Source organism: Notamacropus eugenii, chromosome 3 (assembly GCF_028372415.1).
Source record: "Notamacropus eugenii isolate mMacEug1 chromosome 3, mMacEug1.pri_v2, whole genome shotgun sequence".
NCBI lineage: Eukaryota > Metazoa > Chordata > Mammalia > Diprotodontia > Macropodidae > Notamacropus > Notamacropus eugenii.
In genome coordinates, this window is record NC_092874.1 from 295596741 (window position 1) to 295618944 (window position 22204).

At 53.4% G+C, this 22204-nt stretch overlaps 1 protein-coding gene across 13 annotated transcripts in view; it reads right to left on the reverse strand.

Annotated features, from left to right (window-relative positions):
• Positions 1-173: 173 nt before the first annotated feature.
• Positions 174-22204, reverse strand: part of PLA2G6 (phospholipase A2 group VI) — a 46795-nt gene continuing 24764 nt past the window's right edge. For all 13 annotated transcript variants that reach the window (XM_072656084.1, XM_072656078.1, XM_072656073.1 and 10 more), the window contains 13 exons: positions 18870-19057; positions 17088-17184; positions 16350-16532; positions 12454-12562; positions 11167-11313; positions 8010-8088; positions 5519-5682; positions 4947-5097; positions 3677-3813; positions 3049-3203; positions 1955-2122; positions 1439-1512; positions 174-1230 (listed from right to left, as the gene is read on the reverse strand). In XM_072656084.1, the coding sequence (XP_072512185.1) occupies positions 1086-1230; positions 1439-1512; positions 1955-2122; positions 3049-3203; positions 3677-3813; positions 4947-5097; positions 5519-5682; positions 8010-8088; positions 11167-11313; positions 12454-12562; positions 16350-16532; positions 17088-17184; positions 18870-19057 (1797 nt within the window). In that variant the 3' untranslated portion in view covers positions 174-1085. The remainder of the gene's footprint in view (positions 1231-1438; positions 1513-1954; positions 2123-3048; positions 3204-3676; positions 3814-4946; positions 5098-5518; positions 5683-8009; positions 8089-11166; positions 11314-12453; positions 12563-16349; positions 16533-17087; positions 17185-18869; positions 19058-22204) is intronic.

The window sequence follows — 22204 nt, forward strand, 5'->3', positions numbered from 1 at the left end:
CATGACAGACACAGCTTCAAGACCTTGGCACTGCTCTGGGCCCAAGGCTCTCCTTTCAGGTCTAAATGCTACGATCCCAAGATTCAATCCTCTCATTCCATACAAGGCTCCTCCCCCAGGAGGAGGACCAGAGCCACAGGCCAGAGCTCACACCAAATGCAAGACAAACAGGGTGGGTTTCGATCCAAGATGTTTATTCTGGTTTGAGGGTTCACTCTAGAAGAGGGTGGAGGTAAGGGGGTCACCCAGCACCCCACTTCTGGTCCACATCTTCTGGGAGGGGCACCAAGCAGCAGCTTAGAACACTTCCTTGTCCAAAATAATAAATTAACTGTTGTTTAAGAACCAAGCCAATGGCAGAGGGAGGGAGGAAGAAGAGAAAAGGTGACCAATAAAGTATGGACTTTGAGACTGGGGGCAAAGTTGGCTCTGAACTTCCTCTTTCTTGGGGCCAGGTGAATTTTCCCTTAGGGGTTAGCAGGGTCAGGGACAGATGGGAATTGCCAGTCTGGGGACAGGTGCAAGGGTCATCCCCTAGAACCACTCTGAGGGGGGAGGAGGGGCCATGCCATCCTGGACCCCCCAGAGGGGAGGCAGAGGACAGACTCTGCTTCCAGGTCTATCTCCAGAGTCTCCTCCAGCTTCATACTCCCCCCTGCTCCCCATGGCCCCTCAAAAGAAACAGATTCTTGTCTGGTTTTCTGGCCAGGAAATACCCACCCCAGTAGCCCAGCTTGGCAAAGGCTGGCTCTGGAGGTGAGGGTAGCACTAGCTTGGTCCTCTGTTACCTGATGGAGGATGTGGGGAGGGGACAAGGCATAAGGAGGTTGGTGGTTCTGGTCAACACTTTAAGGCAGTAATGGCAAGAAAAGAGGGCCCCAAGCTTGAGGTCTCAAGGTCTCAGGCTGGGAGCACCCCAAACCCCTCAGAGGGGGGTGGGAGAGGATGCCCCTCCATACAAGTGATCATCCTGGACCGGCCACCCAAATTCCAGGCATTGTTCCTTGCAAGGTCTCTGAGGTGAGGTGGGGCAGGGTCGGGGGTGGGCAGGGGCACTGCCCCCTCCCCCATCCCTCCTGCCGGCCTCAAGGGGTGAGCAGCTGCTGGACCAGTTTCTGTAACTGATCCCGCTGCTCGTAGATGTAAACTTCAGTCTCCCAGAGGGCATTCACCAGGACCGTGTCGCTGACCTCATCCAGCATGATGTCTGTTCCCAGCTGGGGGTTCAGTCTGTTCAGGGAGGGGAGAGCAAGCAGTCATGGGTGGGTGGGAGACGGAGAGAGGTGAGGCTCTAAGGTTCTGGTGCCCACGATGGGAAAAGACAAGGGGGAATCCTTCAGCGAGCTGGGCCTCATGGGGTGAAGGGGTCAGAGCAGGAGGAGGAGAGAGGAGGGTGGGGCAGGAAGAAGGAGCTCAGGGATGAAGGGACCCTGGGTACCTGAAGTAGTGGATGTCGACCATCTCGCACCACGCTCGGGCCCGGTCCACCGCCCGCCCATCAGGATCTGTGCACTGTAGCAAAGGGCCTGGGTGAGCACCTCAACACTCATGGTGCCTTTCACAGAACCTCAGGTCCTCCCAACCTAGAATGCTCCACTCTTGGGTACATGGGATTAGAAGGTGCCAGGCACTCCTCTTACCCAGTACCTAGCATACCCTGCCGAGAAGTGGTGGGCTACAGGTACAGATGTAATCCCTGCCTCAGTTTCTTGTATTTAACTGTCTTCTCTGTTACAAGGGACAATGCTTTGGGTAGGTGGGGCATTACTGGGTAGTAATGGTGTTGTTGTGTTTGTCCTTTGTTGCCGACAGGTAAAGCCAAAAATCACCAGTTAAAGCATTTTTAACAAGAGGAGGAAACAGGTATATCCCCCTCCCCCAACCCCAGATGTGCCATACCCAGGCATTAATTCCCCCAGAAAGGCTTTGAGGTAAGATGGGGAAAGGTACTCACACAATCCACCACCATTTTGCCCAGCTCCCTGGCTCCAAAGACTGTGCGGGCCAGTTCCCAGGGGTTGCTGGGGCGGAAGACATCCACACAGCTCACTGGCACCTGGGGGGACTTCCCGGTCCCCAGGGACACCACCAAGGACAGCTTTTTCACCTTGTGACTCTGGCCCTGCGGGAGATGGAGATAGGGCAGGGTCAGCCACAGGGCCCTCAACTCACGGGCAGCATGAAAGGTGACCCAGAGTTCAGAGGATGAGGCTGGCAGAGACCTAACTCTTCCAGAGAAAACTCTGCCCAGCCCAGGTGAGGCAGGGTTTGTAACAAGTGGCGCCAGAGCTAAGTGTTGTGGGAAAGAAGGCATCATGGCTGGGAGAAGACAGCATGGGGGAGCCTCAAGCATGGCCTTGTCTTCCTCCCCTGGAAGCAGCACGGATACAGCTCCCCAGGAAACGCTTTGTAAACCTCAATATTCCCACGACTATCGTTACTGTCCACACTTTACAGACGAGAAAACCAAGACTCATGCTGGTGAACTGGGGGCCCTCAGAGACGCAGCTGGGAATTCTTCACACCCCAATGGAGCAGTGTCCACAGGGACACTGGGGCTGCGGGGGCTGGAGTGGCTGTGGGTGGGAGCCCCACTTCCTGGCTTGCTCACTACCCTCCCATCTCTCACATCAGGGCTTCAGTTCCTCGGCAGCCATCCTTTCACCTCCTACTCATCCTTCAGAGTCATGCTTCGACACAAGGAGCAGCAGGGCTCTGCCCAGGTTCTCCCATAAAGACCCTCCCCGTCTCCACAATACCCCTGGTACTGTCAGCACCTTGTCTGGATTACCCTCCCTCAGGCTTGGAAGAGCACAGGGCTTGGAGCTGAGAGGAAGCAGCCAGTGCTCTTGTGCTCATAACTGCCATTGTACTGATGAGGAGACTGAGGCCCAGAGGGTCACACAGCATCCAAGATGACAACTACAAGGCCAGGGCACCATCCTCCTCAGGCCTCCATGCAGACTGTGGCAGTAAGCTCACTACCTCCCTCTGCGGGTAACTCATCTCCCAGATGCCATCCCTGTCCTGGCCGGGTCGGGGCCTCACCTTGCGAATCATGTCCTGGTTATACTCATGGATCTCTGTCATGGCGTCCAGCGTTGGGTTGTTGGCCAAGAGTCCTCCATCAAGGAAGCGCCCAATGGGCCGGAAGTAGGTGGGGGCTGCTCCACTGCTGCGGGCTGCCCTCCACACCAGCTGGTCTGAGGGAGAGAGGAGCCACCATAAGGTGAGGCCTGCACCAAGATCCTAAGGTTTAGGAGAGGTAGAGGTAGAGGTAGAGGTAGAGGTAGAGGTAGAGGTAGAGGTAGAGGTAGAGGTAGAGGTAGAGGTAGAGAGAGAGAGAGAGAGAGAGAGAGAGAGAGAGAGAGTCTGTGTGTGTCTGTGTCTGTGTGTGTGTGTGTGAGTGCGCGTGTGTGTTTGGGAGAGAGGGAGGGGACTGTGCACTGTGAGCTGGAAGGGACCTGAGTAACCCTTCCACAGATGAGGGGTCTAAGGTTCTGGGACAGGGGAGTGCCTGAGGACACGCACCTGAAGCAGCTCACCCTTGTGGCTGCCTTTCCTGGTGAAAGGGGAAGACGAGAAGGTCATGGTGGGAGTCATCCCAGCTGGGCTGAGGCTGCACCTCTACCATCTCCCTCTTCCCAGTTGGGCTGAGGGGGGGGCCTTCATTTACCTTGGGGCTGGGTGAGAGGTGGTAAGTTGGGGTTCTGTGCAAAACGAGGTTCCTTTCTGGTCTCAGGGGCATCATAATTGCGGAACAGGTGGAGCTCAGCTGGCTGACGGTCAGACAGGGTCCCTGTCAGCATCACCCTAGGGGCAGAGAGCCATGCAGCTCATTCAGTGTAAGCACTGGCCATGGGAAGACCCTCCCTCCATTCCCCTCAGGCTTCAACCCAACTGTAAGATCCCTTGTTACAGGGGCTCCCGAGGCAGCAGTGAACTAACTATACTATGCAGTACTAAGGCGAGTTTCCATGTGTATGTATGAACTCAGAGAAAGTCAGGGCTGGGAGGGGCCTCAGAACAGGGATGGCAGGGCTAGGAGGGGCCTCAGAACAGGGGATGGCAGGGCAGGGAGGGACCTCAGATCAGGGGATGGCAGGATTGCGGGAAATTAAAAATTCTTCAGTCTAACATTCATTTGCATGATGACAAAACCTAGGCCCAAAAGGAACACATTCTGCATCTTCCCAAGCAGACCAGAAGCTTGGGGAGGGCAGTGCTCTGCCTCAGCTAGCTTCGTCTCTCCCATGGTGTCTCATGCACGCCTTCCCAATCAAGGCGTCACCAGAAGGCCATCCTGGCCCCATGCAGGCCTACACACTCCCACTGGCTTCCTTCCCCTGCCCTAACCTGTTCAGTTCAAGCTCAGGGCAGTGGGTCTGAGTGGAGCCAGACTACGTGTGGACCAAGGGACTCTGAAGATGAAAGGCTTCTGGGAGGGCCCTAGGATTCCCTGAAGCTGAGGCAGCACAAGCTGTGGCTCCCACAGAAACCAAGCTGCTGGATGGAATCCCATGGACGCAAAGTGTCACTGAGCGATCATGAAAGGACCTCTATTAACATCTGTCTGTCTCAGTTTCCAAAACTGTACAGCAGGATGCTCACAGCATCCCCCTCCGGGGTGGCTGTGAGGATCAGATGAAGTGCTGAGGACAGTGCTGGCACACAGTAGGCCTTCATAAATGCTTGTTCCCTCCCCACTTTTATTATTTGATAGCAAAGGTTAAGGACTGAGTTACTGAGATGCCAGGGGGGCCTTTTGAGGCTCCGCCTGCTGGGCCAGTGATGGTCACACATGCTGCCAATCTTGCCACAAAGGAGATGCCTGACCTGGGCACAAGGCAGGACAAAGGTGATAAGCCTGGCAAGGCTCAGGCCTCTTCAGCTTCACTCATGACCCCCTCCACACCTCCGGTCCCCCAGCTCGGGGCACGACTTACTTGGGTCTCTTGATGTCTGTCATCTTAGTGTGCTCTCCAAACTCCCTCTTCAGGAACTCCTCCAGTGGGGCTGACTCGTAAGGCCTGGAGCCGCGGAACACTTCGTCCTTCATGCGGAAGTACAGGCCACGCATGTAAGCCATGGATTTGCCTGGGACAAAAGGCTGAAGGGGTCAGCAGCCATCTCCAGGCAGGGCTGAGCCAGATCCAGCTATGAGACATGGGCAGTGCCCCAGGGCTTGGGGAGATGAGGAAATTGGCAGGGGCTACCACAGGGGCATCCTCCTCAGGGGAGAGGCCACGGGGCAAGCTGCATGCAGAGGCAGGACGCCTGGTCTTCAGACCCACTGCAGCCACTTGCTAGCTTAAGGCCTAGGGGCCTTATTTACTAGGTACCAAATGGACCAAGTCTCTTCCATTGGCTTTGGCAGGAGGGTCAGCAAGGTCCATGCCATTGCTCTCCCTGGGGTCTCTGTAGCCCCAGCACTCAGCCTGCTCCCCTAGCTGGCTGTTGGTGGAATGAAATCCCACTGTACTGAGGCCAGCCTGTGTCACCCTCCTGAGCCCCTCACCGTGCTGGATGGCGAGAGCCAGGATCCCGCCCGTGCTAGTCCCGGCCACCCAGTCGAAGAGGTCCTTGGTGGGGATGCCCGCAGCTTTCTCGATGGCCATGAGCAGCTGGATGAGGACAAGGCCCTTCACTCCGCCACCGTCCAGGCACAGCAGGTGGTCATGACTTGAGGGGAGAGAATGGAAATGAGGGAGCCTGAGGTCCCAGGCCCACCAGTCATTCTGGGTGGGCTTTCTCAGGGAGTGGCCACAGTATAGTGTGGTAGTAACAGATGGGAAGGGCTGGTGGGGGGGCTTCATCAAACTCATGGGCTTGTCATCGACGGAGTGAGGGAGAGAGGAGAGCTGGGACAAGGTACCAGGAGACAGTCAAAGGGGCCAGAAAGACCTGAGTTTGAACCCAGCCTCAGACAGCTCCTTGCTGTGGGGGCCTGGGCAGCCCACAGCAGTGTGACTGACTGGGTAAGTTCATCAGCAGACTAATCCCCCTCCAGGATGGGGAGCGGACAGAAAGAAAAGGCATGGACAGGCCTAGGTCTACACTGCTGCAGAAGGAGCAGCCCCCAAAACTCACAAACCAAAGAAACTGTGAAATGGGAGGGGGGGGGGGAACAGAGGAGGGGAGGAGAGAGAAGGCCTCTGAAGGAGGAGACCAGCCCTCAGGGAGAAGCCTGTCCTCCTGGCCTTGAAGCTGGCAGAAGAGGTGGGTGCGGCTGGAGGGCAGCGACCTAGCCCCACCATAGGCATGGCTCTGATCCTCCCCACCATTCCTGCCTTGGTCCTTTCTAACCTCTGATGCATCCTAGGACTGAGGCCTGGGGGAGGGGGGGAAGGCCTACACTGGAGAAGCAGAAGCACTTCTGAGGTGGGCAGAGAGGCCTAGGTCCCCTTTCCTTTGGTCGGATCAGAGGATCATAGGGCTGCATCTGAAAGGCCCCAGGTCCATCAAGCCTGAGCCCCACATGTTGCAGGCGGGCATAGGAGTCGTACCAGCAGCCCTGTGAGGTTTGTAGTACGAGTGCTTGCACCCCCATTTTTATAGATGTGTCAGTCCTGGCCCAGGCAAGTACAGCCATTTGTCCAGAATTCTTGACTCCACGTCCTGGAACAACTGCCTCTTAGATCTAATGACTCCAGGGGAGGGGCAGGAAGCCAAGAAGACACCTCTCCTGGGGCAGGGCTGGAGACCCCATGAGGCCGCCCCCCCTGGCCCAGAGGCCTGCACAGACAGGTCAGGCTATGAGTGGCCCCACAAGCACTATGCGCTGATCCAGAGGCTTTGGCTTCCATCCTGTCTCTCATGCCTCCACAGGGTGACCAGCAGACATACAGGAGCACATGCTTGAAGGTGGCAAAGATCTCATACTACCACCTGAGCTGGCCTGGACCTGCCCAGGGCTGCCCTCTGCCAGGTGAGGCCTCCACTATCTTTCCTGCCCCGGGCCAGTAACAGGGCCCAGGACGTCTGTGCTTCCTTCAGAGCCTCACTCTGCCTTCTGAGGCCAAGCAGGGCAAGGCTGCCCCTCCCTGCTGGGGTCTTTCAGACACTCTGGCCCCTCTCACTCCCCCAGCTGGACTTCTCACCCTGGCTAGCTGCTTCTTCCTAGCATGGAGCTGGAGGCTGCCACCACCTCAACCCCTCCCTGCTCCCAGGCTCTCCCTGCCCCACCCACTCAGGGGCCCACCCTAGATGGCTATAAGGAACCAATACCCTGCATTCTATGCTCTAATTCCAGCTTAATCTCCCCAATGTCCACTTAATCTCATCATTCCCCTACTCAAGAAATATCCATGGCTTCCTGGTCTCTACATGATAAAGTGGCATTCCTTTCTTTTCCTTTTGCGCCAGAGTTCTGAAGCACACACATGTATACGCACACATTAGAGCACACACTCTAACCACACATATACACACACATAAGAACACCCATACTAACTATACCCCCTACCTTCTTCCCAGGCTCCAGCTCCCACATCTCTCTGGTCCCTGGCTCCACAGGACATCACCATTAGACCTCAGAATGCAGAGGCCACTATGTCCAGACCCTTCCTTTTCAACTACCACCTAATTACACCAGTCTCCCTCAGTCTCCTCTTTAAACCTCAGTTTCCTCCTCTGTAAAACAGGACCAAGAGCACCTGTGTCAGCTCTCGCTGGGGGTACCATGAAGACCTAAGGAGCCTCTGATGTTGGCCATTCCGAGGATTATTACTGGCCAGGAAACACCTCTCCAAGCACATCATACCCGGCAGCTGGACTGCCCTTCCTCTCCCACTTGCATTTGTCCCATCTCCCCAAGTGCACTGTGGGATCCTGTCTCTTCTGGGGCACCTATGCACCTTGTATGGGGCTGGGCACAGGGGTGGAAGGAATGAGGTCGAGAAGGGAGCAGAGTGGAATAAACCCAGGCTGATAGCCCCCAGGATCTTTGTCCCAGCAGGGACAAAGCGGCGCCTACCTTCTACCCCACCCCTTTTCCGCCCCACACTTACCTTCTCCGCTCGTCCCTCATAGAGCTCAGGATGAAGTTGGGTTTCCGGGACCGAGAGAGGTGGACGAAGTCCTGCAGCTCTGGGAGGGCATAAAGGGAGGGAGGTCAGGGGTTAGTCCGCCAGGCAGGGTAGGTCACCTACCACTATCTGGGGGCCTTCTGCCTATACGAGTCACTTTACCTGTGTGGGCCTTAAGTTCCCATCTGTAAAATGAGGGGTTGGGCTTCGTAAGCCTTCCGACAGGGGAGCTAATGAATCAGGGAGGCAGAGAGTGAAAAGGTGAGAGGCAAACCAAGAGGCCAGGAATGGCTCCCTCCTCTCATCCACCTCCCATTTTCTTGGGGGGGGTTCATGGGATTTTGAGTTTGCAGTGACCTCAGAAATGGCTGAGGCACAGGATTCTAGGTTTAGAGCTGGACTGGACCTCACATTTTACAGATTAGGAAACTGAGGACCAGAGAGATTTGCCCAAAGTCCCACAGCTACTAAATCTTGAATCAGAATTTGAACACAGGTCTTTTTGACTCCAAGGCCAGGTCCCTGTGGGAAGCGAGGGTTTTCTGACTTATCACTGCCCCAGGTGCTGCTCCTTTCACATCCCACCTTCTCTGGAGCTCATTGGTCTGTGAGCTGTATTCCCCAGAGCAGCCTCTAAGTGTAGGGGTCACATGGTTTTTTTCCATTCTCCTGTTGCTGAAAGGGGCATACTTTTTGTTCTGGAACTAGATTTAATCAGCGTGGAGAACTTAAAGTGTGGAAAGCCTGAGTTTTGCCTCAGAAGTGGGACTGCTTGGCTAGCCTGACCTGGCCAGTGGGCATCAGAGGCAGCTCCTGAACCCAGGGCTTCCTGTGCCCAAGGGGCCCCCAAGGCTGGCTCCCAAATCTTCTTATGGCTTAGGGAGGGCAGAGTCAGACAGAAGCTTCCCCCCCAGACCTTGGCTCATCCTTACATTCCTACCACATTCCCCCCCACTCCCCTCTTCCGCCCCACAAAGGCTGCTCCAGAGCCATGTGGCTGGACAGTGGGGAGGATCCTCCCTGCCTTCTGCTGGGCTCAGGATCCTAATCTTCCCTCGCCTGCCTCTTGGACCCACAACTGGCCAGAGCAGTAAGGCTGGAGTTCAAGCCCCAGTCCACAAACTAGACCTTTATAAAGAGCCCAGAGCAGTAATGATTGCCAGCAGCATTGCTCTATGGACACAAACAGCAGCAGCAGCCCCTCTGCAAAGTTAGCGCCAGCATCCCCTGCCCCTGAGAGCTCAGCAAGCATGCCCCCAGAGCAGGCCAGCCCCTCAGTCAAGCCCTGCGCCCAGAAATGCACTTGTCTGTCCTCGCCCCCTCCTGGAGCAGGCCTGGGGCTGAGCACCACGGGAAGGGGAGATACAGCTCAGAAGAACCTGGGGGGCTGGAGATGTGTGAGGAGGAGGGAGAGGGGAAAGGGAGAGGAGGGGGGGAAAGCAGAGGGAAAGGGGGAAGAAAAAAAGGGGGAAAAGGGGGAGGAAGGAAAGGGAAGGAGGGAGGAGGAAAGGAGGAGGAGGGGGGGAGAAGGGAGGAGGGAGAGGGGAAAGGGAGAGGAGGGGGGAAAGCAGAGGGAAAGGGAGAGGAAAGAAAGGGGGGAAAGGGGGAGGAAGGAAGGAGGAAAAGGAAGGAAGGGGAAGGAGCGAGAAGAAGGAGAGGGAGGGGGAACACAGGTCTAGCTAAGAGCTAAGAGCACAGGATTTAGAGCCACGAGGGAACTGAGATCCAGGCCAACACTGTCATTTTACAGAACTGGAAATTAAGGCTCAGAGGGGCTGAGAGACTTGGTCAAGGTCACAGGAAAAAGGAGCAGTCAACATTTTCAGCTCAATGCTCTGATGTGTGTGTGTGTGTGTGTGTGTGTGTGTGTGTGTGTGTGTAGGAGAGAGAGACAGACAGAGAAGGAGGGAGGAAGGAAGAGAGACAGAAGGATGGTGGGACGAAGAGATGAAGAGAGTGAGAGACAAACAGAGAGAAAGGAAGAGGAAAGGAGGGGAAGGGACAAGAGAGGAGGGAGGGAGAAAGAGAGAGACAGAGAGAAGGGAGAAAAGGAGAGAGAAGGGAAACAGAAGGGGGCAAGGGGGTGCAATGCTAGAGCTAATCCTGTGACATGAGTGGGCTTCTCAGCCTTTCTTTGTCCAGGATGTTACCGGTCCGCTGCTGGGCCCCAGACCCCTCTGGGGGGCAGGGTGGCCATCCAGCCTGGCTTAGTGGCTGCCTGTGAAACCAAGAGACAAAAAAGGGTGTGTGGAGGCAGTTCTAGGCAGGGCTTGAAGGAGATGAGATGGACGTGTCACTGTGGCCTGCCCAGCCTGCTGTCACTGACTACACACTGGCTCTGCATCAGCAGATGCCTCTACCTGGGGCTCTAAGGAGCCAGGGGCAATTCTGGTCTTCTCTTCTTCTGGGCTAGGTCAAATGGGTTAAATCCTTCAAGAGTTCCTTAGATTGAGCTAGAACCTGGAATATCTCTTAAATGAGTCTGGAATGAGGGGTGTTAAAGGGCTCAGAACCAGAAAACATTAGAGAGAACTTAGTTCAGCTTCCTCCTTCTAAATTGATAAAAATTGAGACTGGGCGGGGTAGGGAAGGAAGGGTGAGCCTCAGACTGCACTGAAGGCAAATGACTCTGAGGCAGGCCCAGACCATTCCCCACAGAGGCTCCTAGCAATAAAGAGTCATGGGTCATAATACCCCAACAAGAAGCCAAGAGGGCACTCAGTTGGCACAGCCGCTGGCTCCAGGTGGGCTCTGGGCCCAAACCATCATCCCTGAGATGCCTTGGCCGCCTCAAAGGAGACCTTTGGCCTCCCTCTGCCTCCTCTGGTAAGAGCCAGGGAAGAAGGACCTTGGGGGCACCAACACCAAGGTGCTTGCTTGTTTACCCTAGGATGGTCTGAGAGGCTGCTAGGAAGCTCTCTTTCTTTGGGTGTCAGGCCTGGGCACCACATCCACGGGGGATTAGGCCCTGGGTCTCCGAGGCTGTCACCCCCAGGAGGCACCCTGCTCCCTCCACCTAGGAGAAGGGGCCTTTCTAACTGAGAAGGCCCTGGCTCCTTCGGCCAGCTGACTCTGGAGCCACCTCAAGAAATTGTGGAAAAGGAAAGAGGAGAGAGCAGATGGATGAGGAAAGGCCTACCTATCTCACGCATGGGCATCCTCGGGGGTAGCGGTACGTCCTGGGATGAGGTGGAAGGCTGTGAGACCTCCAGGGGCGCCCCAGGGGCTGTGAGGTGGTCAGCTCCTATGGTTTTCAGCAGAGCCAAGAGCGAATTCCTGGTGACAACTGGTCATGGTTCAGGGCCAGGAGGTGGAGAATCAGATAATGGGCAAGTGAAAGGTTCATTCCACACCAAGTCCCCCTTCCTAGGGTGGCCTGACCCCAGCGGCTCCATGAGCATCTTGGGCTACCTCTGGATCCCCAACTTGAAGGGCCCAGCCACAGGAGCAACCACAAGGGGCCAGAGGCAGAACCTGGGCAGGGTCAGAATGGGCGACTTTCCCCTTCATTCCTCTGGAATGTCACCCCTTCCCTCAAGCTGAGTGAGAGAGCAAAGAGATGACCTGTGACCCCCTAGGCTCCCACCTCCTGCAATTCTCAAAGCCCCAGAATCCCACAACTCTTTCCAGAGTCAGGCTCTCAGAGGGGGGGAGGTCAGCAGTCATAGCGTGGTTGCCCTATTTTATTAATAAGAAAAGTAGAGACCACATCATAAAAAGGGAGCACCAATCTCTATGCCTCTGTGACAGACACACACACACACACACACACACACACACACACACACACACACACACACACACACACACACACACACCCACACACCCACACACACACACACCTCTCAAGTTCCTACCCCCAGTCATCCTGAATCCTGTGGGGCTGAGGTCTACCCTGAATCTTGGCCATCTAATGTAAGCAGGTGGAGGGAGAAGTGTATGTGTGTGTGATGAGTTGCTCATGGTGTGTGTGTGTGTGGCCCGAAGGCTCAGTACTCCTGCACAACCACAAGCACTCCCCTAAGGTTCAGCCTGCTCTACAGACCGATGGGACTCTGGGGAGCTCAGGGGGCGCTGGGAGGCCACGTTTCCCTCTCTACTCCGTCTGGATTGACTTATTTCACTCCACATTTTGGGCTGGTGCTGTCGCCTCCCCCCTTAGAATGGAAGCAGGCACCGTTTTTTCTTTCGGTGTTGCCAGTGCCTGGTACTTAGTAGGTACCTAATCAGTGCCCGCTGAGGGAATGAATGGCCCTGCAGGGACATTTAGGGTGAGGTTGTAGCCAGGGAAACAGAATGGCTTTGACATCAACCCATGGTTGGGGAGCACTGCCCCAGAGGAGAGGCTTTCTGGCCACAGTCAGCTGCACTCTTAGTAGCTCTGGGGGTGCCCTCCTCCCTCCTCCCTTGGGGGATGAGCACCCACCTTTGTGGACCCTCGAGGCAATCATAGCAGGAGTCTCTCCAAAGTCATTCGGGGTATCCACCTCGGCCCCAAACACAATGAGGGCCTTGATCATCTCTATGTTGTCTTTCTGTAAAGAAGGGAGGGAGTTCAAGCAGGGGGCGGCCTCCTGCGCCCCTCCTAGGCACCAGCAGAGTGGTGACTGTGGTCTTGGGGAGGCCTGAGAAGCTGTCAGGTGGAAGAGGGATTCGGCCCATTTTCCCCACCCTCCCCCAGGAATAAAAGGGAGACCCCCTAGAAGGAAGTGAGGACACAGTGAGGAGGAACGTCCTTGCGATCAGAGCCATCCCACTTTGGTAATAGCTCTGACGGTGTCCGAGCTCCCCTTCAGTGCTCGGCCTGGTCAAGGTTTTCTGGGAGCTCGCCTTCTCCAACCATCCCTGGCTGAAAGCCTCCTCTCACTCCTCCAGGCTTTCTGAGGCACCATGTCTGCAGCCCTCCTTGGTCCACCCCGACCTGGAGCCCCTGCATTTCTGGGCACACTGCCTGTCCCAGCTGGACAGTAAGTGTCCTGGGGCAGGGACACCAGTCAGGGATGTCATGGAGGTGTATCTTGCTTCTGGGATGGGTTAGACATGGTGGCCATGGAGGGCCCTCCCAACTGTGGAAGTCCATGAATCCACATTCGTCCCTGGGACAACAACTAAGGAGCTCTGGGAGGCCCCCCATCAGCAACTCTACTTGGTGCCTTTGGACAATGGACTCACAGAGAACCCTAACTGTAAGGTGGCTGGGTCCCACAGTGGGCAGAGCACTGGGCCTTGAGACAGGAAAACTCAGGCTCAAATCCTGATCCAGATGGCTGACCCTGGCCAAGTCACCCCGTCTCAGCCTCAATATTCTCATCTGTAAAATGGGGGTAACAACAGTACCTACATCCCAGAGCTATTGTGAGGGTGAAATGAATCAATGTAAAGCGATTTGCAAACCTTAAAGCACTTTATAAATGCTAGCTCTCATTAACTTAGCAAGAGAAAGAGGTAGAGGAAAGAGACTAAAATGTCTGCTACCCTCACTCCCTACTCCAGCCATGCCATCTCTGACTTCTGAAGTGGCACTTCTCAGCATTGTGTGACATTCTCAAGGTCAAGAAAGCAAACCAGAAGCCTAGAGATAGGGAGAATTCATTCTAAGAGTGTGCCCATCACTTCCTGGGACCTAGAACAAGAGGGAGGAGCATGGTCCAGTCATGGGCCTAGTGTAGAAGCCTGGATGGACAAGGGCAAGACTACGGACAGGATTGCCACAGACACCTAAGACACACCACATGAGCCCCAGGAGCCATCCTGTCATATGACCACCGGCTGACTGTCCTCTCCAATGCCAACCTCTGATGGTGACCCCAAATAGTCATGCTTCCCCTGGGAATCCAACAGAGCTCTGCCCTCTGGATTCACTGCTGACATCTGTGGTCTGAGGTGATGGCGTCAGCAACATCAGATCCCAGTCCCAGCTCGGCCTCTTTCAGAGGGATGGCAGAGCTGCCAAATCACTTCCCCTCAGGGTCAGCTTCATCTTCAATGGGGACAATTCCACATACACTAGCTAAGTAGGGTGCTTTGTAAACTTTACAGTACTCTATGAATGTAAGCAAATGAATACCCTGTACTTGGAGGAATTGTGACTTAGTGTGGGACAAGGTTTGCTGGCCTTAGTAACTAGTATTCTGCAACTTAGAAGCTAGTCTTAGAAAATGGCTATGACTGAAAAATTTAATCACCACACAACCAACCTGGGGCTTTGTTTTTCCAATCTGAGTCTGGCTGGTCATTGGAACAAGATACAGAATCCATCACTGGTCCAATCCTAGCTTAGTAGGAACTACCAGTATTTGTGCTCAATTGGCAGTTTCTTGAAAACCCAGGTTCATGAGGCAGCACTGGAGAGGGACTTAGGTGGTGTTACAATGACTATGCCATAGGATAAAGGGATTGGGCTAAGCAATTTAGATTTCTTCCCAGCCCTAACATTCTACGTTCTAGGCCTCAAAGACCCTCAACATGCCCCATCTAGCTTGACACTAAATGCTCTCGCCATCATTTTAGCCAGTGCCACCCCATTGGGGTGATGAGCTGTACATGATGAATATCTGTTGGGAGAACTACCATTCCCTTTACCTATCCTAAAATCATTTCTTACACATTTGGGGTCTGACCTTCTAATTCTATTTGCCTGATATTGAAATGAAAAAAAGACTGAATTTGCCTTTTTCAAACCCATTAAGGCCTTTGTAGACTTCAGTCTCGGGGGATTCTCATCCTTCCATCCTGAAGAGAGGGAGGGAGAAGAGCAGGAGGGAAAAACAGCAGCAGGCAGCTGGGCCAGAGATAAAAGATGAAACATCTTCTTTCTGAACACCCTTTTGGATTGATCTGAGTGATATGACTGATCTGCACCTTATTGTCTCTGGAAATGCTCGTTGGGAGGTCCAGCAAATACACAAACACACTGTAACTCTAAACTGGAAGGACCTTGGAGGTCCAGGTTAAGCTCCTTGATTTCAGAAGTAAAGAGATGCACAGGGGCCTGAAGCTTCACTGCCAATCAGTGGCAGAAGAATCTGGATAAACAAAAATGAGCACCGCCCTAACAGGTTTCAAAGCTCCATGTGCCTTTTCTTTTCCTTTCATCTGTCACTTACAATCACTCTGTGAGGTTTCCAGGTGAGAAGGCTGGGGCTTGGAGCAGTGAGGGCAGACACAGGGGACTATAGTCTAGAGTTTCCAATTCCAAGGTTAGGCTGGACTTTGGCCTCTTGACTGAGATGCTGGTGTTCTGACTTGGGTAAGGCCAGTGCTCTAACCATTATGCCACACTGCCCCATCTTGGTCACTGTTTATCATGTGTGGGCCTTCTCTCTATCCTGCTCCATTGCGTAAGCTTCTTAGGAGCAGGCATTGTGCTGGTCTCCTCTGGGCCCAACAAAACCCTAGCCAAGGCCAATCCTGCCTCCCGAAGAAGTCTTCCTGGACCACCCTAGTGTGGATCCACCCCTAGTAGGCCCTGTCTTGTCTTGCTATTGTACTCTCCCACACATATGTGTGACCTCCCCAACCAGGCCGTAAGGTTGCTGAGGGAAAGGGCCCTGTCTAGAATGGGGAGGCAGTACGGTCATAGGAGGAAGAACACTGGACTAACTGGCGTTCAGGGGAATGGGGCTCTAGGCCTGGTTTTGCTACTAATTAGCAACGGGCAAGTTTACAGTAATCACAGGATTGATAGCTTAAAGTGACTTTAGGGACTGAACAGATGAGGTACAGACACATTCCAGGATCTGCCCAGGTAGTACAGGGAGTAAATGACCAAATCGGAACTCAAATCCAGATCTCTCCCCTCCCCGCTACCCCCACTCTCACCACTGATACAAGCTCAAAGACAAGTTGCTTCTCCCTCCCCCCACTTCTGGAGCCTCAGTTTTCTTCTCTAGAATAATAGGACATGGTCAGGATCTCTGAGTTCTTTCTGGCTCTAAAGTGCTATCTCTAATTCTTACCTTCTCCATCCCTTATCAAAACAGGCCCTGCAAGCTGCCTTGTCCAGACTAACTGTAAGGACAAAAAGCCTTCCTGTGAACTGACCCTGAACTTTCTTCGCAAACACCTGGGGAAGCAGGAGCAGCCCAGGGATGATTCTGCCCATTTTACAAATGAAGAACTGGGGGTCCAAGAGCTCAGGGTGACTTGCCCACGATCCCCCCAGCTAGTACAGGGCAGAACAGAGACTCAAATCCCTTTCCTCCACACTGAATGCTCAGTAACTGGCTTAGATGATTGACTAATCAAGTACTTAATAGGGACTGGCTGGAGGAGAAGTCTGGGGAGAATCCAGAGCTGAACCTCCGACCCTGGCAGCCTCACCAGCATAGCCAAATGCAGCGGCGTGTTGCTGTGCTCCCCGTGGGCCCCAGCGTTGGCACCATAGGTCAGCATCACCATGACACAGTCAAAGCGGTCCCGCATCACTGCAATGTGCAAGGCTGTATCCCCAGAGTTGCTGATGCTGTTCACGTCACAGCCTCGGTTCAGCAGCATCCGAGCCATCTGCAAGAGGGGAGAGAAGAGTGGGTAGGGCCACCCACAGAGACCCCAACACATCAGACTCTCTGGTGACTGAGGGCAGAAGACAGGCCTGGCTGAAGGCACTGTGATGCCTTAACCTTCCTCATTCTAAGTCCTGGGATGCCAAGCTCTCAGCCCTGGGCCAGCTGCTCTGGAGCCATCACTGGCAGTGCCCTAGTGGGGAGAGCAACAAGTTCTTCCAATTCATGCCCTGAAGCCCTCCCTGCTGAGGTCAAATGCCCCCACTCCTTTCCCTTTCTTCCCCTTCTCTCCCTTCTGACCAAGGGACACAGAACTCTACCAAGAGAAAGGGGTGTCTTGCCAAGGCCCCAATGTAGGCAATCACAGGAAGAGAGCAGGGCCAGATTCCAGTATTCCTCCAAAGTATCCCCTGTGTCAGGAGCTGGCTGATCCTCCCACCCTCACCCACACACCGGCCTTAACCAGCCCTCTAAGCCCACATCCTGCTGTGAGTCCTCAGGCTGAGCACACAGCTGGCCTCCCTCCTTGCCTCCCCCTTACCCTAGCCCCACCCACCTCTGCATTCTTGGCCCAGTGGAGGGGTGTGCCTCCATATCGGGGGTCCTTGCTTTGGATCTGGCTGCTGTCCATGTTGATGATCACCTCAGCACACCTTGGGAGAGAGTGGGCCCCCAGGAGACAGTGAGCAGGTGGCTGGGGCAGGGCCTCTGGGTAAACTGGCAGGACCTAAGTATGGCCCCTGTAGGCCTGAGCCAGTGGAACCAGGCAGAAAGGACAATGTGGGGTGGGAATGAATGGGAGACACTTTGTAAACAGGAGTTTCTATAAATATACATCATTTCATGCCAGAAAATTCTGGTTTCCATTGCATTACAGCATGATGCACATTACAGTGAAAGCTTGCGCCTTACAGTGGAAAGATGGACTGTTCTCCAACCTCGCCCAAGGCACGTGGATGCCTTGTCCTAAGCCTGTGCCTGTCTCACACCCCTGCCCTGCCTTCCTGGCAAAACCACAACTGAGAGAAGGCCGAGACTCCATCCTCAGGTCAGGCACCGAAGGGGTAAACAGGATTCATCTCAGGATGTCCCAGACAAAGGGAAAGGGAATAAGCGCTTACTATGTGCCAGATGTTGTGCTAAGTACTCTACAAATATCTCATTTGATCTGTTTAACTTTGGGAGGCAGATATTGTTATTGTCCTCATTTTATAGATGAGGAAACTGAGGTGGACAAAGTTAAGTGACTTGCCCAGGGTGATACAGCTAGCCTGAATTTGAACTCAGATCTTTCTGACTGCTAGGCTTTCCAAGCTCACTTCAAGTCCTATTGCTTCCAATGCCCTTCCAAGAAGCTTGGTCCATCCTCAGCCACCGCGCTCTAAGAGGTGGGTTTGTGTTCTATGTAATTGACTACTTTCTGTGTCCAATCATTTACTGTTCTCTGCTATTTAGTGTTTTAACATTCCTAGTCCAGGCCCCACCCCACCTGCTCAGAATCACAGCTCTGGGGGGAACCTTAAAGACTGTCCTGTCCAACCAGGAGCTCAATGCAGGAATCTGTCAGCCTCTGTCTGAATACCTCCACCCACTGAGAGCTCAGTGTTGGGCAACACTGGGCAGGTCACTTTCCTGCTCTGGGCCTCAGTCTCCCCCTCTGTCAAATAAAGGGGTGGCATTTGACGACCACCCACATCCCTTCTGGGCCCTCTGCGTCAGGGCAGCTCATGCCACCCTGGCATTTCTGGACATGTCCCACAACACTTCGCATCAGGCAGGCATGCTCAGTGGAGGTGCCCAACACATGCCTGTTTCATATTGGACAGGATGTTGTAATGAAGAAAGCTGAACAGGATCTGGGACCCTACGTGCCAATTCCCACTCTGCAACTTCTCCCCAGGATCCTAGCACTGGAAGGGGCTCAACCCTCATTTTAGAGATGAGGAAACTGAGATACACAGAGGTGAAGGGATCTGTCCAAGGTCACCCAGGCAGGAGCCTCAGAGGCAGGATTTGAACCCAGGTCCTGTGACTCTAGTCAGTTCTGTTTCTGATCCTGTGTGTGCCTTCATCTTGGAGACTCAGTTTCCTCAGTGATCAAAGAAAAATCATTGTGGTCTCATCTACCTCTCAGGGTTGATGTCTGGGGGACTCAGTGTCCTTAGCTGTACAATGGGGATAATTTCTTTGCATCACTGACCTCCCAGGATGACTGGGGGGAAAGTGTCTCAGACGCACTTTTTGAAAGCACAATGAAAACATGAGGGGCCATAGCCCAGATGCCGCAGCACTCTAGCTCTGCCCAGAAGGGGCCTCTGAGCATGCTGCTCATCCTTACCCTCGCTGGCAGAACTTCATGGCTGTGTGGATGGCGTAGCCGTGCTGACCCACAACATTGCAGCGGGCATTGCACAGCAGCAGCACGCGGACCATGTCTGGTTTGCCCAGCTGGCAGGCCAGGTGTAGAGGTGTCTGGCCGTGGTTGCTGACGTGGTTCAGTCCAGCTGAAGGGTTCTTCCCCAGGAGCTAGCACCAGCCAAGGATCAGTCAGGGCACAGCCGGGGAGCAGAGGAGACAAAGACCCAAAGAAGATCAGAGCTCATCCCATGCTTACCTCCCACCCTGGTCCCAGATGTCAGTCTACCCATCTTTATCTAGGGAACAGCCAAAAGCGACCCAGGAGGGAGACAGAAGCTAGGGGAGCTGGATAGCAGCAAGACAAGCGCTCGGCCTGGCTGAGTTCAGGTGTGGCTATGGGCAAGTAACTTCACCCCCACTCAGCCTCAGCTTCCTAACTAAGATGGGGATCTTAGACACATTAGTGTGTGTGTGTGTGTATGTGTGTGTGTGCATGTGTGTCTGTGTGCGTGTGTGTCTGTGTGTTGCTGGGGGATGAGAAGGGGGAGTTACACGCTTTGCAAATGTTAAAGTCCTAAGTAAATGTGGGCATTTATGAATTCCTTGTTCCCATCAGGATATTGATTGGGGGACTCCAAATCAACAGCGAAGATATTCGTCCTGTGTACTAAGAAGTTGCGCCAATGGAGGGAAAGCTGGGAACCAGGGTGGGAAGCACAGTGGGGAACACTGTCACTGACATAGACTAGAGACCACCTAGCCAGGAGGCTTTGATGAGGCTTTCAGGAGAGTGAGCATAAACTTGGCACAGAGGCCACAGAGTACAGAAGTGGCAGAAAATTTCCATTATCCAGGTCTTTGCTGGGAATCTTGACTTTTCTTGACCTGCCTTCATGACAATTTCATCCTCTGGAAGGCAGGAGAACCAACAAGAAGAAATTCTGGTCTAAATCTGATCCTTTCATCAGGAAAGAAAGAGCTGCTGAGAGGGCGGGGAAATGATGGAAACCTCAGGGGAAGTAAGCCCTCTTCTTTTGGAGCTGGTGATGGAGGAGAGGAAGATTTCAAAGGATTAAGAGGAAGGAGGAGGAAAGAAGGACAAAAATTCTACAGGAGAGGTTAGCCCAAGACCAGGAGGGAGGGAAAGCACTCAAGAATCAATTCCCGGACACAGCAGAAAATAATTCTGATGAAAAAGAACAAGGGCACCTGTCCAGGGAGACTTATGTGATCCCACAGGAATCGTACCTACCACTCAAGATTTTAAAAAGCCAAACAGAAGATGGAAGCAAGAGCAGGTAATGGAGGACAACCACAGAGGTCTAGTAGTCGGCACCATCTCATAAGGACAGTGTTGGCAGAGCCAACGCTCTGAATGAATAAATCAAGGCCAGGAGGAAATCAAGACCACCAAACAGTGGCTGGTGCCATCCTAGAGAAGAGAGAAGCCTCCACAAAGGGACAGAAGCATCTGCTTCACTTTGGGATGGACTGGAATGACAGAGAGAAGGTCAAGCACTCAGGTCTTGGCTTCCCTTTCCAAGGAGAAGGATTTTTGGATTGCAGAGGGTGGAACAAAGACCCTAGATAAAGATTACCAAGCTCCCCTGGACAAGGGCAGGGCTCTTGGCCCAAGGGAATGAACCATGGATAAACAGATGGGTGGGTGGATGGGTAGATAAGTGGGTGGATGGATGGGTGGACAGACTAATGCTGTCCTGATTACCAAAGCAAAGAAGCAGAACAGAGTCCACAAATGATTGGCCAGTGGGCTTGATTTCTATTCCTGGCAAAATGCTATAATGTAATTATTAATTAAAGGGATAGTGAGTGAACAGTTAGAAAAGGAGGCAGTGATCCCAAAGGGCCAGTGGGTTCATACAGAACAGGCCTTCCCTTTTATGAATAGGGTGGCAGAATGGTAGATCAGGAAAGCCCAACAGACACAGAGTTTACCTAAATGCAGGCAAAGTGTTTGATAAGTTTCATAGAGAGAAGTGGGCTACATGACAGCACAGGATGTTTAAGTAAATCTGAAATTGGGTGAATGGCTATAAACCAAGGGAGTCTTCAGTAGTTTGGTGTCAGCTTGGAAAGGGCTCTCCAGGGTGTCAGATCAGTTTTTTCCCTGCTTGGCCCCAAAGGCTAGAAATGGGGTCAGTTGAAGAGTGGCATGCTTCAGCTGTTATGAGAAGAAACTTTCTGACAAAAGAGAAGCCATCTAAAAGTGATGGGACTACCTCAGTCAGTGTGGTTTCCCCCATCCCCGCTCTAACATTCTCCAACATGGATTGTAGCCCATTAACGTCTGCAAAGTTCTTCATCCAAATGGCCCCAAGAAGTCTCTAAAGTAAACACGTCTACTCAGTTGAGAAGTTCTTCATGTGAGGCTGTTTAAGACTCTTCACCCCGTTTGCCCACCTGGGGTGGGTTATAGGCTGTGAATCCTTCGAGGGATTCACACACGTGAACTTTCCCCCTTCCCCTCACACCTTGGTTCACACTCTCTATCCTGGATGACTCTTGTCCATGCCAACCCATGAATCCTCCATAAATGGATCTACAAAACATATCAAGGTCTAGGACTTTGAACATGACATCAGCTGCCATGGAGTGCTTGAGCGTGGAGATGACCAGCCCACTTTCTCTTCTAATCCTACATCCCTTATGTGGGCCACCGTCATCCTCAACTGCAAGGTGCTACAGCCTCAGGACTCACTGGGGGTCAGTGATACTTAGGGAACTGAGCAGACCACAGGGAGGAAAGGAATTTGTTTCCTCCAGGATCACTAGCCACCCATCTGTCAGGCTCTAACTGACTTTATTCTGACCTAGAAGCAGGGAGGATAGACAAAATGATATCATGAATTCCAGGTCTAGGAGTCCATGAGCCTGATTTTCTTCTTAGATGCACATGTGTGTCTTACATGTCCACATATCTATCCACACAGACCCCCTGTAATTTTCCTGTTATGGGCAGCACCCCATGAAGGTGTCCTCTTCAGCCCCTGCAGACCAGCAGCTCTTCCTCACTTGTCTTCTCAGAGTCTGAGCTCTCATCAGCTGGGCTGGATTGGGAATCTCCCTTTTGGCTGTAACTTGAGGTTCAAGGCTGGTTTACAAATAACTGCCCTAAATCTATCAGGCCCTACTTGTCCCCAGGTCCCCTTTTCTCTCAGAAGGTCCCAAGGGAACACAATTAGAGATAGGCCCAAAAAACTGATCAAAGATAAGCAGGCTCCCACGTCCAGTGCCAAACTGGTTAAGATCAGAAAGCCAGCAGAACTGTCACATTTCTCCCGTGGGCTGGTACAG